Source organism: Lontra canadensis, unplaced genomic scaffold (assembly GCF_010015895.1).
Source record: "Lontra canadensis isolate GAN:19392208 unplaced genomic scaffold, GSC_riverotter_1.0 scaffold22, whole genome shotgun sequence".
NCBI lineage: Eukaryota > Metazoa > Chordata > Mammalia > Carnivora > Mustelidae > Lontra > Lontra canadensis.
Window position 1 is genome coordinate 13042857 of NW_022631016.1, and position 16777 is coordinate 13059633.

General features: G+C 45.3%; 1 protein-coding gene across 1 annotated transcript in view; it reads right to left on the reverse strand.

The window, feature by feature from the left end:
- Window positions 1-16777, reverse strand: part of RETREG1 (reticulophagy regulator 1) — a 127795-nt gene that overhangs the window by 91803 nt on the left and 19215 nt on the right. The window contains exon 2 of the mRNA XM_032861895.1: window positions 2907-3013. Within this exon, the coding sequence (XP_032717786.1) occupies window positions 2907-3013 (107 nt within the window). The remainder of the gene's footprint in view (window positions 1-2906; window positions 3014-16777) is intronic.

A 16777-nucleotide genomic window follows, 5' to 3' on the forward strand; every position in this document is an offset into this window, starting at 1 on the left:
GGAGCCGGGGGTGGGTCCAGAAGGCAACAGAAGCTCTGCATTGGGGTGGGCCGCGCACAGAAAGGCGCCCCACACAGACTGCCCGAGGAGTGAGCACACCTGCATTACCCCCCGCGTTCAGGCTCTGCAGCAGTGCTGAACCGCGCAGTCACAGCGCCCGAGTCACTTCTGTCCCATGCTCTTGAGCGACCCTCACACAACTGTGTGGTTGTGGGCTGTCGGTCTCTGCCGTCTCAGGGGATAAGGTGACTGAGTGACTGTGGGCCTTTCTGCCCGGAACCCTGCAAAATCCTATTTTCTATGGAAAAACGAAGTACCATGTGGGGTTCAGTCAAGGATCAGGAGATGGGATGACTGTCCTGGGTCATCCGGGTGGGCCCCAAATGCGATCACAAGTATCCCTGCAAGAGGGAGGCCGAGGGAGGTCTGGTGAGGACGGAAGAGGAGAGGGGGCCGTGAGCACCGAGGCAGGGAGCGGACTGACGAGGCTGTAACCCGAGGCTGGGAGAGGCAAGAAAAGCTTCCCTAGAGCCTCCGGAAGGGACGCAGCCCCGCCAGAGGCTTGATGTTGGCTCCACGCTACTGATTTTGCACGAGGGGCCTCCAGAAGAGTGAGACGAGACTTCCATTGTTCCGAGCCACACGCTCATGAGGATTTGTTACCATAGCCCCACGACACTGACACAGCCCATGACAGGTGCCCTCCGTGCTGGGAAGTGGCGTGAATGAGCTCAAGGCTAGACCCTTCAGGCTCGTATTCTCCCAACTCTCCCACCTTAGTCTGGTAAAGGACTGAACCTTTGTAAGCAGAAGGGTCCTGCCCTTTAGGAACACGGAAGTCCCATGTTCCCAAGAACATCAAGCCAATGAGTCAAGGCTGAGAACGAACTCTGCGTGAGCGGCCAGGAGAAAGAACAGAGCAGTTGCAAGGTTTTCCTGCCCTGTCCTCGCCTTCCGTGCTTGCCTGCTCCCTGCAACCTGCGCCCAGATGGGACCCAGTTTGATGCAGCACGGGCACCACGGAGAGGCTCATCGCCAATGGCTGCTGGCAGAGTTTTTAAGCAGTCCTTTTCTTCTAGGATTCCCCTAAGGAAGGCCCTGGAGGGTGAAGACATTACGAAGTCTAGTAGAGAACAACGGGCTCTCCTCTATCCATCAGGACGGAACCAGGGCGTCACCCCACGGGGATTAGACTGGCTCCGGGCAAAACCCCACGGCGTGAGAGCCTCCCCCTCCAGGCAGCCTTACTACATCTGGGGTGAACAGAAAATCACGGGGCGGGTGCCCGAGAGAGTTAAGAGTAAGGGAGTGGGTGGGGCGCCGGGGTGGCTCAGTCCGTTAAGCATCTGACTCTTGATTTTGGCTCAAGTCATGATCTCAGGGTCCTGGGATCGAGCCCCGCATTGGGATCCAGCTCAGAGGGGAGGCTACTTGAGGATTTTCCCTCTCCCTCTGACTCCCCCACAACCCACTCTCATTCTCTCTCTTTCTCTCAAATAAATAAATCTTAAAAATAAAAGTTAGGGAGCTGGGTGACCACTCTCTGAAACAGAAAATGGTGGGGCAGGGGAGGGGACAGAGGGAACATCGCGTCCAAGAGCACGATCTTCATAGAGAGATTCATGAGAAGCAGTCACTGCACACAAACGCGTCGGTGGGAGGTCTCCTAACCAAACCTCCCATTTCGTGCTGCCCCCTTTCAGGAGATTGACTTCCCCACATAAATTCTTCAAATTAACAAGTTTTTTTGTCACCTTCCCAGATCACTGGAATGAAGAAATTCCTTCCAAACCTTGAAACACGGCGATGTAAAACCATCTTTCTTAAAAATGGTTTTGCACATGGTTTGCTCTAAGAACTGTAAAGACTTAAAAGAAAAACCAGAGCTCAAGCTCACTGTAGAACATGAGGATGATAAGTCAGAAACAGCTTCTGTCTGTGGCCTCAGGATTGGCCTTAGGGAGAACAAGGTACCTCCCGCGAGACAGGCCCCGGGATCCCTGCCAGGGTAAGAACTTGGGGAAGACCCCTGTGGGCCGTGTGGGGGTTACACTTAATGAAATCAAATGTCTCACTGTAACCTCCTCCTCTTCCCTGTTTTTGATCGAATCTATCTTATCACATTTAGGTTCTTAGGGCTCAAATATTCCAAGGAGGCCATTTTGCTCATTCATGAAAACTGACTCAGACATTGGTAGAAGAGGCCTCTCCAAGTACAGAAAAGCTTGACTCTGATTTCTAATACAAATTACTCAGAAAACACCTGAAGCAAATTTCAAAAGTTATTCAATTTCTCACCTCTAAACAATGTTGAAAATTAGTTCATTTTTCACCATTGTGAACTCATTTGTTAAAATGTACATAACTATTAGTTGTTCTTTGGTTTTTGTTTTTAAGTCATCTCTACCCCCAACATTGGGCTTGAACTCATGACTCTGAGATCAAGAGTCATACCTCCACTGACTGAGCCCCAACTAGTAAGCCCTGAATTGTTCTTTCTTCATTGAGGCAGAGAAAGTTTTTACATAAACGAGGCCATCTTCCAGTGGTCCAAGTTTCGTCATGTGGGTTGTGATAAATATTTCACTGTTATCCTCATTGCAGCCTACTCACATATCAAAATGATATTTAAGAAGCGCTTAGAGCCAGAGAAACTAGCACACACAAGCCTTTTTGCCCAGGAGCAGTAACCATGACTAGGGACAACATCAGGTAAATAATTAATAAGCAATAAATATTTACCAAATCAATGTATATTCAATAAACAATAATATCAAAGTCAGTGCCTACATAACCTGTTACTTTGTTCTCTTTTAAAACTACTTGGTTAACATGCCTACACAAAGATCAGACACTCAGGGTCCAGAAAATTATATCCCGTAAAAATGAATTCTCAGTTTTCTTACCTCTAGCTCTAGACAAAACCATATCCTTTATTATTTGCATGATAACACGCCCAAGTATCATGACAGAAATCAGGTGATACACTCTCCATGGTGTCAGTGCAAGGAACCTATAACAGCAAAAACAGACAAATCATTATTTCAACTGGAGGATTTTTATCCTTTTCTAAAAATTAGGTTTACTGGGACACCTGGGTGGCTCAGTTGGTTGGACGACTGCCTTCGGCTCAGATCATGATCCTGGAGTCCCGGGATCGAGTCCCGCATCGGGCTCCCAGCTCCATGGGGAGTCTGCTTCTCCCTCTGACCTTCTCCTCGCTCATGCTCTCTCTCACTGTCTCTCTCTCAAATAAATAAATAAAATCTTAAAAAAAAAAAATTAGGTTTACTTCAGGGGTACCTGGGTAGCTCAGTCAGTTATGCATCTGCCTTCAGCTGGGGTCCTGATCCCAGGCTCCTGGGATCATCCCTGCACGTCTGGCCGCCCAACTCCCCCCCAACACACATACGCCCCATGCCCCACCACCACCCTCCCTCCTGGTCAGGCTCCCCGCTCAGCAGGGAGTCTGCTTCTCCCCTGCCCCTACTCCAACTCTCCCATTCTCCTTCACACACCCTCTCTCAAATGAAGAAAAAAAACAATTAGGTTTAGTTTCACCATAGAAACAACAATCCCAATTTCAGTTTTCAGAATCACTCCAATGAGACCACATCAAAGTTATGTCATGGGCATCCAAGTCAGCAAAACAAAAAGTGCTTGAGCCACGTCCGCTTTTGTGCTAGGCTTTCTGCTCTAACCTCTAATTTGGGCAGAGGATTTGCTCTGTGGGGTGTGGCCCAGCTATCACCCTGCTAGCAGACGGAGGACGGAACTGACTTGCAACCGAAGCATGAGGCCCCAGAAAGGCAGAGCTGCAGGGTTTTCCGACATGCGGAGAAGCTACTGCAGATGCCCCACACTTGCCGTCCTCTGTGTTCTGCTTTATGCCACATTCGTTTATTTAACAACTACCCCCTTCCTCCAGGCTCTCAAAAGCAGCAATTAAGGGTTCAAGGTGCTTGCTTCTTCCTTAAAATTACTATTGGTTTATCTGGCCCCAAAGGGAAACAAAGAATTCTTTATCAAGAACAGCACACGAACACGGCAGCACATTTTTATAATTGGGCCAATAAAGAAATGGAACGGCTATTTAGTCACAAGCTCTGAGGCTTCGTGCAGAGGTGAAGCCTTTTCTATACAGGTTAATTGGCCAAACTGCCCATTAATATTAATTTTGATATAATCACAGAAACACTGACTTAACATGCTTGTCATTTAAAACTAGTTGCAAGTAAGCTTTATAGAGAAAAACACATACTACAAAGAATCCTGACTTCCAGGAACTAATTTCCTCACCAGAGGAGAACACCTGTCAAGCTAACAAAATCCAAGACAGTGAGTCCTAGGTTCTCTAATAAAACATGAGCAAAGAACAAAGAGAAGCAAAGAAGGGGGAATCATTCACTCACTAATGGGGGAAGATTTTATGGATGCGGCCCTTGAACGTGGCCTGGCAGGATGGATGTAATTTGGAGGAAAACAGAGGCTGTTCCAGGTGGAGAATACAACATGTACAGAAGATGAGAGTCAGAGAAGGGGAAGGTGTGCCTGGGGCACACGGAGTGCTCTACGGTGCCCCAGCAGAAGGAGGTGGGGTGGGTCAAGGAGAGATTTGGGAGACTGGCAGAGAGAGAAGGTATTGAGGGGACAGGCTGGGAGCACACTGTGGCAGGCCATGAATGATATGCTAGGGCATTTGGTCTCAGTGTCACCAGCAATAGAGAGAAAGCCAAAGGTATAGGGTAGGAAAACGGAATGACGGGCGATTAAGGGAAATGCCAGAAGACGACTGAGAGGACCCGGTGGGCCAGTGAGGAAGGATGGAGGTCAGGATCTATTAGAAGGTTATGTGATATGTTTGGTGAGAAGTGGTCCATGGGAGATGCTGGTAGTAACCCAGGTCTAGCTCTGGTTCTAATATTAGCTGTGTGTGACCTGGGTCAGGAAAATGCAGGTAGAATAAGTCCATGTTTCTTCAATCCTGGTCTGCCACAGCCACAGCCGCTGCCTGGAAAGCTTGTTAAAATGCAAATTCCCAGACTCCAGGTTCCTCCCCCCAGATCCTCTGAAATAGGTGGTCTAATTTTTAGTATTTACATTCAATAAACATTTCTTTGGAAAGTGTCTACATTGGGCCAGGCACTGCACTACCAAAAGGAAATAAACAGTGAACAAGAAGCACAGAGGGAAGGAGCAGACATACCAGAAAACCCCTAATGTCAACATCTACGCTTTTTAGTAATAATAATTTGTCTTCTGCTCCGGGACTGCTGCTGGCTCTATTCTTTGAGCTCATATAGGTCTGTATTAACCAAGGGTGTTCTGTGGTGTTTGTTTTCTTCTTGCTCACCTCCTCCTATCAGGCTACGATCACTGCTTGCTGTTGTCCGTGTGTGCCAGGCTTGCTCAGTTCTCCCCAACTGACACTGACCCGGTAGTTTTCAAAATTTTTGATGGTGACCTACAGTAAGACATTCATGTACATCTAAATGCATAAAAATGAAACCAAAGTTTCAAAAATAATACTTATCTTTTTTTTTTTTTTTTAGACAGAGAGAGAGCAGGGGCAAAAAGAGAAGCGGAGAGAGAATCTCAAGCAAACTCTGGGCTCAGCATGGTGCCCAATTCACGGCTTGATTTCACAATCCCAAGATCATGACCAGAGCTAAAACCCAGAGTTGAATGCTTAACAAGCTGTGCCACCCCAAGCACCCCAATTTATTCCTTTTTAAAGATTTTTAAAGTAATCTCTATACCCAACGTGGGGCTTGAACTCACAGTCCTGCAGTCAAGAGTTGCACACTCTTACCAATGGAGCCAGCAGGTGCCCCCAAATAATATTACCTTTATCATTTGTAACGCCTTCTGATGTTTTCCAGTCAATTCTATTATATTTCTAAATGCCGACTATAATTCCAAGATGATTCGAGGCTCATAACAGAGCTGCGACTCACAGTTCCACTCACTGCATCAGAAAGTATCTACAGATGTTCAGTCAGCACGGTTTTTAGAGTGACCTGCTTTGCAGAGTCAGGCAAAGCCTTAGGAAAGTTCTCTCAAGTTTAAAGTTCTTCACATAGCCAGGAAACCAGTTAAACGTCTTTAAAAAAATAAAGAAATGCAAAACCAACCCAAGCAGTGAAGGTCATTAGTTCTTTTCTTTTTTTTTTTTTTTAAAGATTTTATCCATTTTATTTGGCAGACAGAGATCACAAGTAGACAGAGAGGCAGGCAGAGAGAGAAGAGGAAGCAGACTCCCTGCTGAGCAGAGAGCCCGACGCGGGGCTCAATCCCAGGACCCCGGGATCATGACCTGAGCCGAAGGCAGAGGCTCTAACCCACTGAGCCACCCAGGTGCCTCCATTAGTTATTTTCTTAGTGGAAGTTATGATCTTCCATAAATAGAAAAATCAGGTAATGACAAGATTTTAACCCTCAGCCCTGGCTGCTGGAAGACTCTACTTGGAGGGCATTGACTGCCATAGCAACTCAAGTTAGGGGTCCAGGGCAAGGGTCCGGGGGCATTTTGGCTAAGTGTCCATTGGTCATTAAGAATCCTCAATCATAAAGACTGGACTGTTTAATCAATGATGCTGTGATCATTTGTAAACCATCTGGAAGAAAGGAAACTTGTATATCTATCTCCAAACACATTGAGGTGAAAGAGAAAGGAATAATAAAACTTTGCAACCAGTCAGCACATGTCCCCAAAGGGCCAGATAGAACAGATTTTCAGCTTCATGGGTCCTATGGTCTGTCACGACTGTCAACTGTCACCATGTGGAAGCAGCATCATATTATATAAAAGAATGGGTCTGTTGGTGGGAATGCAAGCTGGTGCAACCACTCTGGAAAACAACTGAAAACAGAGCTACCCTATGACCCAGAAATCACACTACTGAGTATTTACCCTAAAGATACAAATGAAGTGATCTGAAGGGGCCCGTGCACCCGCATGTTTATAGCATCAATGTCCACAATAGCCAAACTATGGAAAGAGCCTAGATGTCCATCAACAGATGAATGGATAAAGAAGATGTGGTATATATATACACAATGGAATACTATGCAGCCATCAAAAGAAATGAAGTCTTGCCATTCGGAGTGACGTGGATGGAACTAGAGGGTATTACGCTAAGCAAAATTAGTCAGTCAGAAAAAGACAATTATCATATGATCTCCCTGATATGAGGAATTTGAGAGGCAGGGAAGGGGGTTTTGGGGGGGAAGGGAGGGAAAAATGAAACAACATGGCACTGGGGAGGGAGACAAACCATAAGAGACTCTTAATCTCAAGAAACAAACTGAGGGTTGCTGGGGGGCGATAGGGTGGTTGGGTGATGGACACTGGGGAGGGTATGTGCAATGGTGAGTGCGGTGAAATGTGTAAGCCTGATGATTCACAGACCTGTACCCATGGGACAAATAATTCATTATATGTTAATAAAAAAAATAATTTTTTTAAAGATAAAAGAATGAGTTTGGTTGTGTTCCAATAAACTTCATTTACCAAAACACACACACACACACACACACACACACACACACACACACACACACACACACAAATCCTCGGTCAGGTGCAAAGGCGATCCCAACAAATTCTGGGGAAGGAATGCTGAAACTGTATGAAATTCCATGATTGTCGCCCTGGTAAGTTAACATTCTCGACTCCAAGACTGAAGTACAGAAATGTCTGCAAAACAAATTCCTAATAGTAATCATTCATACTCAGAAAAACCTACGCATATTTGGTATTTTAATTATTTATACTGTTTAAGATGGTTCATCTCATGCTTCCAATTTAAAGTACGTGGCTGTACAGACCGGTGATTTGAAATTAAAATCTTAGAAACACATGAGTTTAATTTATTCATTTTCCAGGAATTGCCTAATATTTGGGAAAGCTTGGGTTGTTGCAGTTATCTCTTGAAAGTGTTACTTTGGTAAATTTCAAGCAGGTCAAGAGAGACCAAAGTATAACAAAGAAGTTGCAACAATTTTGCATCCATGGCCCCATTGTAAGTGCCCATAGAGTACTCCCTCCCATCCCCAGCGCCCAAGATTACTTGAAGCAAATCGCAAATATCATATAATTACTGCAATATTGCAATGTTTAGGGGTGCCTAGGTGGCTCAGTGGGTTAGGCCTCTGCCTTGGGCTCAGGTCATGATCTCAGGGTCCTGGGATTGAGTCCCACATCAGGCTCTCTGCTCAGTGGGGAGCCTGCTTCTCCTCTCTCTCTTTCTGCCTGCCTCTCTGCCTGCTTGTGATCTCTCTCTGTCAAATAAATAAATAAAACCTTTAAAAGTATTGCAATATTTATTGGCAATTAAAATTTACAAATATGGCCACATATCTTCCCCATAAGGACTTTTTAGCCTAGCAATAAAAACACTATCTTCCCTTTAAAAATTGTTCTAATTCCTTAGTGCCATCAAATATCCCAACAGCTGCACATTTACCCAGTCACCTTCTGTACACACATGTGCACATACACACATGGACCAAAACAAGATGGGAAGGAGTCATACACTGAAATTGATGCTGTGAGTTTTAAGCTTCCGGTAATTTATAGGTCTCCTGCTCTCTCACTCTCTTGCTTGAAGTTCTTTGTGGAAGAAGCAGACTCATTTGTTCAGTAAAATTTTCCAGAGGTTGAGAATCCGTCATGGAATCCTGTGCTTTAGTTTAACATTTTCCTCCGTGCCTTGAGCACACTACAAAAACTGGCAGGTAGATCTAGGGACTTGGCCGGATTTAGGTTCAAAGTTCCAAGTACATGATAGGCGGTGGCGTGCGTTTCTTTCAGGTGACACATACCGTCTGGGAGTCTGGCGTCTCTGTTTCTGTGACATGAGCAGCCCCTGAGGACTACCTGATTCTCCGTTCCTCAGGAGACACACAAGCGTGAGCGCCCTTCATTCCTGCTTCGGGTATTAGCTGGATCAGAGCTAAACAGAGCGGAGATCTTCAGAGATCTATAAAGAGGAACTTCCCCTGTTGATGTTTGGTACCCTGAGAGATGGACGTCAAGAGAGGGACGGGATTAATACTCGATTCTATTTGCCAGCAGTCAAGATAATGAGCAATGCCTTAGTATCCTTTAAAGGTAACTAAGTTGGTTTTCTTCATTCCTTTCTTTACATATTTGACAGACTTCAGTGCACAGCAGTGTGATCCCTACTGACCCTCAAGTGTGCCGTCTTGGCTGGTGGGAGATTATTTCAGCAGGATCCTGAGTCCTTTGGTTCAAATTTTTTCCTTTTAAGATTTTATGTATTTATTTGAGAGAAAGAGAGAGAGAGAGCACACAAGCAGGGGGAGGGGCAGAGGGAGAGGGAGAAGCAGACTCCACACTGAGCAGGGAGCTCCACGAAGGGCTCGCGCCCAGAACCCCAGGATCATGACCTGAGCCAAAGGCAGATACTTAACCCTCTGGGAGCCACCCAGGCACCCCAGTTCATTTCTTTTTATTACTGAATGATATTCTGTTGTTTCATGGACTGTTGATTCATTCACCTATTGAAGGACATCTTGTTTGCCTCCTACTTTTGGCAATTGTGATTAAATTGCTATTGTGGTCACAAGTTTTCAATTCTTTGGGAACAGCCTCTATTTTTGTTTTGTTTTGTTTATTTGTTGTTGTTGTTTTTTGGTTTTTTTTTTGAGCAGGTCCATCAGCATGCCAGCTTATTTTGGGTTTATAGGCAGTAAAACCTCCATGGATTCTGTTTTTCAGATGCAACTTCTGACTCTAAGCATGTCCTATTAGACTTGTTCTTGTTTGACACAGCCCATCATTCAAACCTACAGACCTTTATGGCATCATCCATGCCATTTGTTCTCTTGTCCAGCTTCAGAGCTCACACACGTCTGCTACCTGCCGGTCACTGGTCCTCATCCACTCTACTGATTCAAGTTACCAATGAGTGCTGGTGTCCTGTCACTCCCTGTTAGTGACTGCTCCCCACGGGACCTAGATTTATCAATCAGTACTTTACGAATATAATAGAGCAGTCAGCTCCTACATTGTCATCCACATTACTCTATCTTTTCCACAAAGACATAATTATAGATTTTCTTAAATACGTTGCTGAAACCTAACGCATTCCTAAAGCCTAAGTGTTGCTAAGTGTCGATCTGCGTGACTGATGCTGAGAATTACTTTGAGGTCTGAAACGGTTCTCTTGCAGGACCAAAGACCACAAGAACCTGCCAAAGAGTATCATGGGGCACAGCTCGATCCGAGCCCCAGGGTGACCCCGCTGCTCTGCCCATTCCCAGAACTCACACGCTGTCGCCACATCTCCCATGGTGGAGTTTTAAGGTGTAGATCAGGGGCGATCAGAGGATTCCTGAGTGCTCTGGGATAAGAATTGAGACGGGTTGTGGTCAAAATGCAAGATGCCCAAGAAATCACGAGAAGCAGAGTGACAGAGTCCAGACTTTGAAGAGGGAGGTCTGAGGATATATATCACCCTTACTCAGGGGGTATATCATTTTCCAGGTCCAGTGCAAGGTGAAAAGGCTGGGCATGGAGAAGTCAACACCCCCTTCCCACCAGTCCGTAAACCCAATCCATGACAAATGGGTCCCCAGGATAGTTCAACCTCCACTCCAGGGCATATTTGGGACCTGGATCTAGGGTGGGTGCAGTGCCCATGACCGGTCACCCCAAAGGGACTGTGGCATTCCCAGCTGGGGCAAGGGCAGTGACCACCTTATCCTGAAGCTGTGGAGTGCATGCCTGATGAGGACCCTCCTCACACTTGTGCTCAGGCCTCCCCATGGGGGGCAGATGGTCTCAGTGGAACACAAGCCTCCCCCTACTGATACAACCTGTCCACTTCCCTGGGCAGAGGATCCTGGGCAGTTCTATAGAGCAGCCAGGTGGGGAAGGGGGAGAGGCTGGGCAGGATGGCTGACAAGTGGCAGCAGAGGATGCTGAGAACCCCTCACCACGAGCTGAAGCTCCACACCCCCAGCACTTGTTCCACTCTTCGTTTGGACGTCACTTACAAAATACACATTCAAAGACCAAAAAATACGGAACTGCAAGGCAGCAATCCCCACGTGTGGGGCCTTCTGACACCAGGCTCTGTGTGACCATATGGGCCGCTCGCCCATTTAACCAGCTCTACCTCACCATATCTTAGAGGGGGGTCCCCAAAGCTGACCAATAAAGGCTTTGTTCTCCTTAAAATAATTTTAACTCAATAAAAAAGGCTACCAACACTTGCCTTTATCCAAATTAGCCTAGGGACCTGTGAGGACATCCGTGGATCCCAGAATGGAGAAATCACCACTGATCTCTAAGTCTCTGGCTATCAGAAACATCTTTCTATAGACGGATGGGCTTTTTTATATCTAATAAACAGGAAAAAAAAACCTAATCTTATTAAAATTAAAATATCATGCCTGATGCAGTTATTTCTTTCAGCTGACATTGGATATAATTTCTATCTGATAAGGGATATTCTGGATTTTGGAAACCAAGGCAAGCAAACATTATATATGACAACTACAATATACATAGACTTGTCATAAGTAAACATTGCAAATGACAACTCCATACTATATATGTATACATATATATCTGTATGTATGTGTATATATATAAATATTATAACATATAAATATAAATTTATATATGTAAATATTATAAATATATACAATTGTATTGATATGATAATAATCCCATTAGGTTTTTTTAAAGATTTTATTTATTCATTTGACAGAGAGAGGGCACCAGCAAGGGGAGTGGCAGGCAGGGGGAGAGGGAGACCCAGGGACCTGATGCGGGCTTAGGACCCCAGGACCATGACCTTGGCCGAAGGCAGATGCTTAACCAATTAAGCTACCCAGGCGCCCCATACCCCATTTGTTTCATAAAGACATATTATATGATTTAGCTGTTTTGGAAAGGTAAAGTACATTTTTCCTTTAGCAAACTGTATCCGATTCCTACACCCCAGTGTGATGACAGCTTTACAGAAAGCCCACACATCCCCGTGACTCATGTTCAGCTTGTGACTGTCAGCACCCATGTGGGGCTGCAGGCCAGGCTCACATAGCATCAACTCTGATTCATTTTTTGGTTGCCTACATTATTTTCCCTTGCTGTTTTCTTGCTATGTGCATTTTTCTTACTGTTTTCTAATTTTTCCTACACTTTCTGTCATTTATCCTCTGATTCAGCAACATTATTTTAAATTTTCACCTGGTTATCAAATAACCTATTGTCACAGCCCACTTGGCCTTGGGGTGGTTTACTAGTTCTACTCGTAGGACTGGTCTCTACTTGGCTATCTGGGTCAGCTCAGAAGTAAGAGTCAGTCCATATGTTCGGAGATTAAGGAGAGTGGAAGGACAACAGCTAGAGATCTGGAGAAAGCCTAGAAGACTGTAAGGGTCTACTGGTTTAAAAAAAAAAAAAAGTCAGAAGAGGCTGTGGGATCTCTAAATTATGCCTGCGATTTTTAAATAGAATATTTCCTATCAAATGATGGGCTCGGACTACCGTCCAGTTAGTGCACACTCACTGCTCTTTGCCAGGTGACAGTCGTGTTCTCCAAGACTCTCAGGGAGCCCATCATTTTAGCTTTCTGTGCATGGATTATTCCGGAACACCGCTTTCCCTCGTCCCTTCATGGCCTGCAAGCAACCCCCACGCACGCAGGACCCCACTCAGCCTCAGCAGTGGAGGAAATCCCAGCACGGCGGTCATGCTGGTGGAGGGCAGGACAGGCACCGGGCTCTGTGGACAGCGGGATGGGAAAGGAGGCAAAGGTATCAGACCTACCTTCTGTGGGCACTACTTGTGGCTAACTACAAATCTCTTAAAAAAAATTTTTTTTGTTTTACTAGTTGTGTATCCATTTGACAAGGAAAAGTTAACTGAATTTTCCATTTCTTCATGATGAGTGTTCAAGGCCAAATTAAAAGGCTCAACGAGCTAAATTGATCATAAAGCAAATAAAAGGAAAACTCCCAAAACAAACAAAAATCTTCCCTGGTTCTGGGGCCACCTGGGTGGTGAGACTGGTTAAGTGTCCAACTCACGCTTTCAGCTCAGGTCTGATCTGGGGTCATGAGACTGAGCCCCTCACTGGGGAGCTCACTGGAATTCTCTCTCCCTTGCCCTTTGCCCTCTCTTCTCTAAAATAAGCCTCTAAAAAACACTTCTCTGGTTATGAACAAAAAGGATAATATTCAGTGTGTCCCTCATGTGAAACTCTAACCCTCGATTCCGGGGAAAGCATAACCCACTTTGTCTTAAGAAACGAATGATGTCGACAGCAAAAATACAAATTTTTTGTCTTCAAGGAAAGGAAATCTAGGGACAAAAGCCCTGGAACTCTCCAAGGTTACAAGGTGGGAATTAATCTGTAGTAATATTTGCTTCAAAACTCTTTCGAGCTAGAGATCCAAAAGGTTGGTTCTGTCTTCCTTTCCTGAAATATATATAACCATAGACTTCGCCTAGAGAGTGTCCTTTATGTATGTTGGCTTTATGCAATATTATTGTAGCTCAAATTGTCCAAGAAGGGCCTCATGAGGTATGATTTATCCAACATTATTCAAAGTCCAGATCATTCCATCTTGCTGGAAGATAACTCTGTCATCTTCTCCAGAGTGAGGCATGCTGGTAACCGTCTTCCCTAATATTACAAAAATTCTGAGTCTCAACGAAACTTGGCTTTCATTTTTCCTGGCCTTTGATACAGATCATGGAAAAACAGTGTCTGAAGATGCTTTAGAACCTTAAAGTGTGCATCATTAAGAGAAAAAGAAAAAGCTGGGAAATAATCATGGTTCTCAGAATGGTCAGATGAAAATACATCTCAACTTCAGATCAGTTTAAACATGAGTGTTTGCTGAGGAGAGGGAGATACGTTTCTTCAAAGTCAATAAAATACCTAGTTTTAAATAATTTGAGAAGAGAGTAATCATGAAGTGAAGCAATGACTCTATCAATGACAAATCAAAGACTAAATAAAACTCAGAAGCCTTTTCTCCTAGAGAAGTATTTCTTTAGTTGTGATGGCCAAAAAAAGTGAATTAGAAGCCAGAGAGAAAAATGAAGGGAAAAAAAAAAAAAAAAAACCATGAGAGACTTTCTACAGGGAGATGAGACATTCTGGAAGGCACCCATAGGCAGGGAAACGTTGGTTCACCGCCATCAGAGGAGCACAGGCAGTGGAGGAGGGAGCTAGGTTGCCTCTAGTAGAAAAGGGCGGTGATAATCCCATGAATTCAAGGAATGTGCCCTGGTCAGCAAGGCCTGGTGATGAAACAGGAGGGCAGTGGCGTGGAGCAGTAGGGAGTTTGTGTTCTTGAGCCCAGGGAATGGGAGAAGCCAAAGGCACTGCTGGAGAGGAACCAAATTCATGTGAGGTCAGGACAAAGTGAAATCAGGCCTGCTCTCCTCTGGCTTTGGGATTATGAAAAAAGCCATGAGCAAATCAAACAAGGAGCATCCCTGGGGTGGGGGTGGGGGGCGGGGAGTAGGGGAAGGAGGGGATGTACAATGGGCTCTTTAGCTCCACCTAGTGTATAATATCCGCCAATGCATCTTGCATTGCACCTACCCCAGGGGGTTGGTGCCTCTGAGTAGAAGCAGGGTGGGTGAGTCGTCTGTGCCGCCCACTGCAGCTGCGTTACCAGCAAGCTACATACTAACTACCAGATTCAGCCACGGGAAGGAGCTAGAAGAAGAAAAGAGAGATCCGACCAAAGTTATGCACTACAATGTAGCACCGGAGGGCTAAGAGGGAGGAAGGGAAGATCTCTTGAGGTGTTTCCCATTCAAACACTCTCCGAATCCACAAACTCTAAACATAGAGGCTGTCCACATACTGATCCAAATCTCACACTGAAGTCTGGGGCTGCCTCCTTAGATAAATAAATGCATATACTGGGTACAGGTATAGGGCAGGTAGGTGCCTAAGACACTTCTAAGAATAGCTCTTAAGTGAGTGGGACACACACTAACGAATTCAGTGAACCTTTCTGGGTGCACCTAAGAAATGAACTGATACATAACAGGAACCTATCACGTGCTGGATATTTTCACCTCTGCATATCGTTTTATGTTCCTCAACAACCCGATGAAGTAAGACACACGGCTATATATTCGTAAGTAGAGGAGGCTGGAGTAATGTGTGTAAAACCATGCAGCTTTTAAGTGAAGGAATTGGGTCTTACTGACTCCTGTTCACAAATTCTATTTACATGCTATTTGTAAAGTCCCTTGACATCTCACTTTAATCAACTGATCTGAAGCACCAGAAGGTTCCAGAGAGTAGAGATGAAAGAACAATCATCATTTCAGCTCCTGCTTTTTAAATTCCCATTCAGGGGTGTCTGGCTGGCTCAGATGGAAGAACATAGGACTCTTGATCTTGGGGTCATGAGCTTGAACCCCATGTTGGGTATAGAGATTACATACACACATACATACATAACCTTTTTTACAAAAACCAAATGTCCATTCAGTTTTGGTCAACATTCCATTCAAGAACCCACCCCAATGTACCTGAGCCTGTCCACAGTCCCAGAAGGAATCGAGGCACTCTGCAGTTCTAAGACTGATGACATTGCCACAGGTGCAATCGGTCCTTTTATTTCTCCATCTCCTTTACTCCAAAAACTCAAGGGCGCAAAGAGTGGGACTTGAACCCCACGCCTCCATGTGGCCCCCACCTGCCTTGGTTCTGTCAGTTAGCCTCGTTCTCCAGCCCATCCCTTGTACCCTTTCCTCCCAGTCCTCACAGGAAGCCCTGCCGAGGCTCTGCCTCCCTAGTTCCAACCAATCCCTTTTGAGGCAAATGAATCTTGATCAGACCCTACTAGCCTATTGTAAGAACTTAATACGTCATCATTAGGGCAGCCCCTTTTTACCCCCGGAAGAGAAGACAACACAGCGAACCTTTCCATAGCTTCTTAATGTGGAAAGAATCAATCAGTACCACACAGCAGGTGAGTAGAGTAAGTGGGCATCACAGACGCCCATGCCAAGCCCACTTTGACAGCCCAAATGCCACCATAATGAACCGAACAGCAATAACAAACTGAACCATCCCAACTGGTTAAAAGTGAGCTTCTGGGTATGTCTCTTTGTTTTTAAGGCTTTTCACTCTTTACCAAAAGGGAGCTATAAAATAGGAAGAACAAGAAGAACAGGGATGGGTGGGGTTAAAGGGGCCATCTCTCCTAACACACTCCATTTAAAAACTCACACGGGTGACCTAGAAGGTGCTCCCTTTGCAGACTTGCCCATTCCCTGGCCCCTCGGTGTGCACACGTGGGCAGTACACAGTGGTAGAAACAACCCTAACAACTTTCTCTAATTAAACAAGGGAGACACACCCTCAGCACAGCCCTCACCAAGCTCTAATGGAAAGCACACGTCTCTCCTGATAATTCTACCTGAGATTCCCAGGGCCATAGTAACTCTCCAAACAAGAGAGCCGGTCCCTGTGAAAAACAATGCAGGGGAAAAGAATAAAACAATATGTGATAAGATGACAGTCTCTCATTAAGCTCCCCCCCAGTGAGCAACTCAGTGTCTGTGTTTGTAACACTTGATGTTAAACATGAGCAGTAACAGGAAACACCGTCGTCCAACCACAAACAGAGTCGGCAAACCCGTGACCCGGAGCACAGCCCGTCTATGAGTCAACCATGAGCTTGCATTTCAGTCGGAGGAGCCCTGAATGGGAGGGGAAACTGTCTGCAAGGACAGAGATGCCCTCTGTGAGTCAATAAC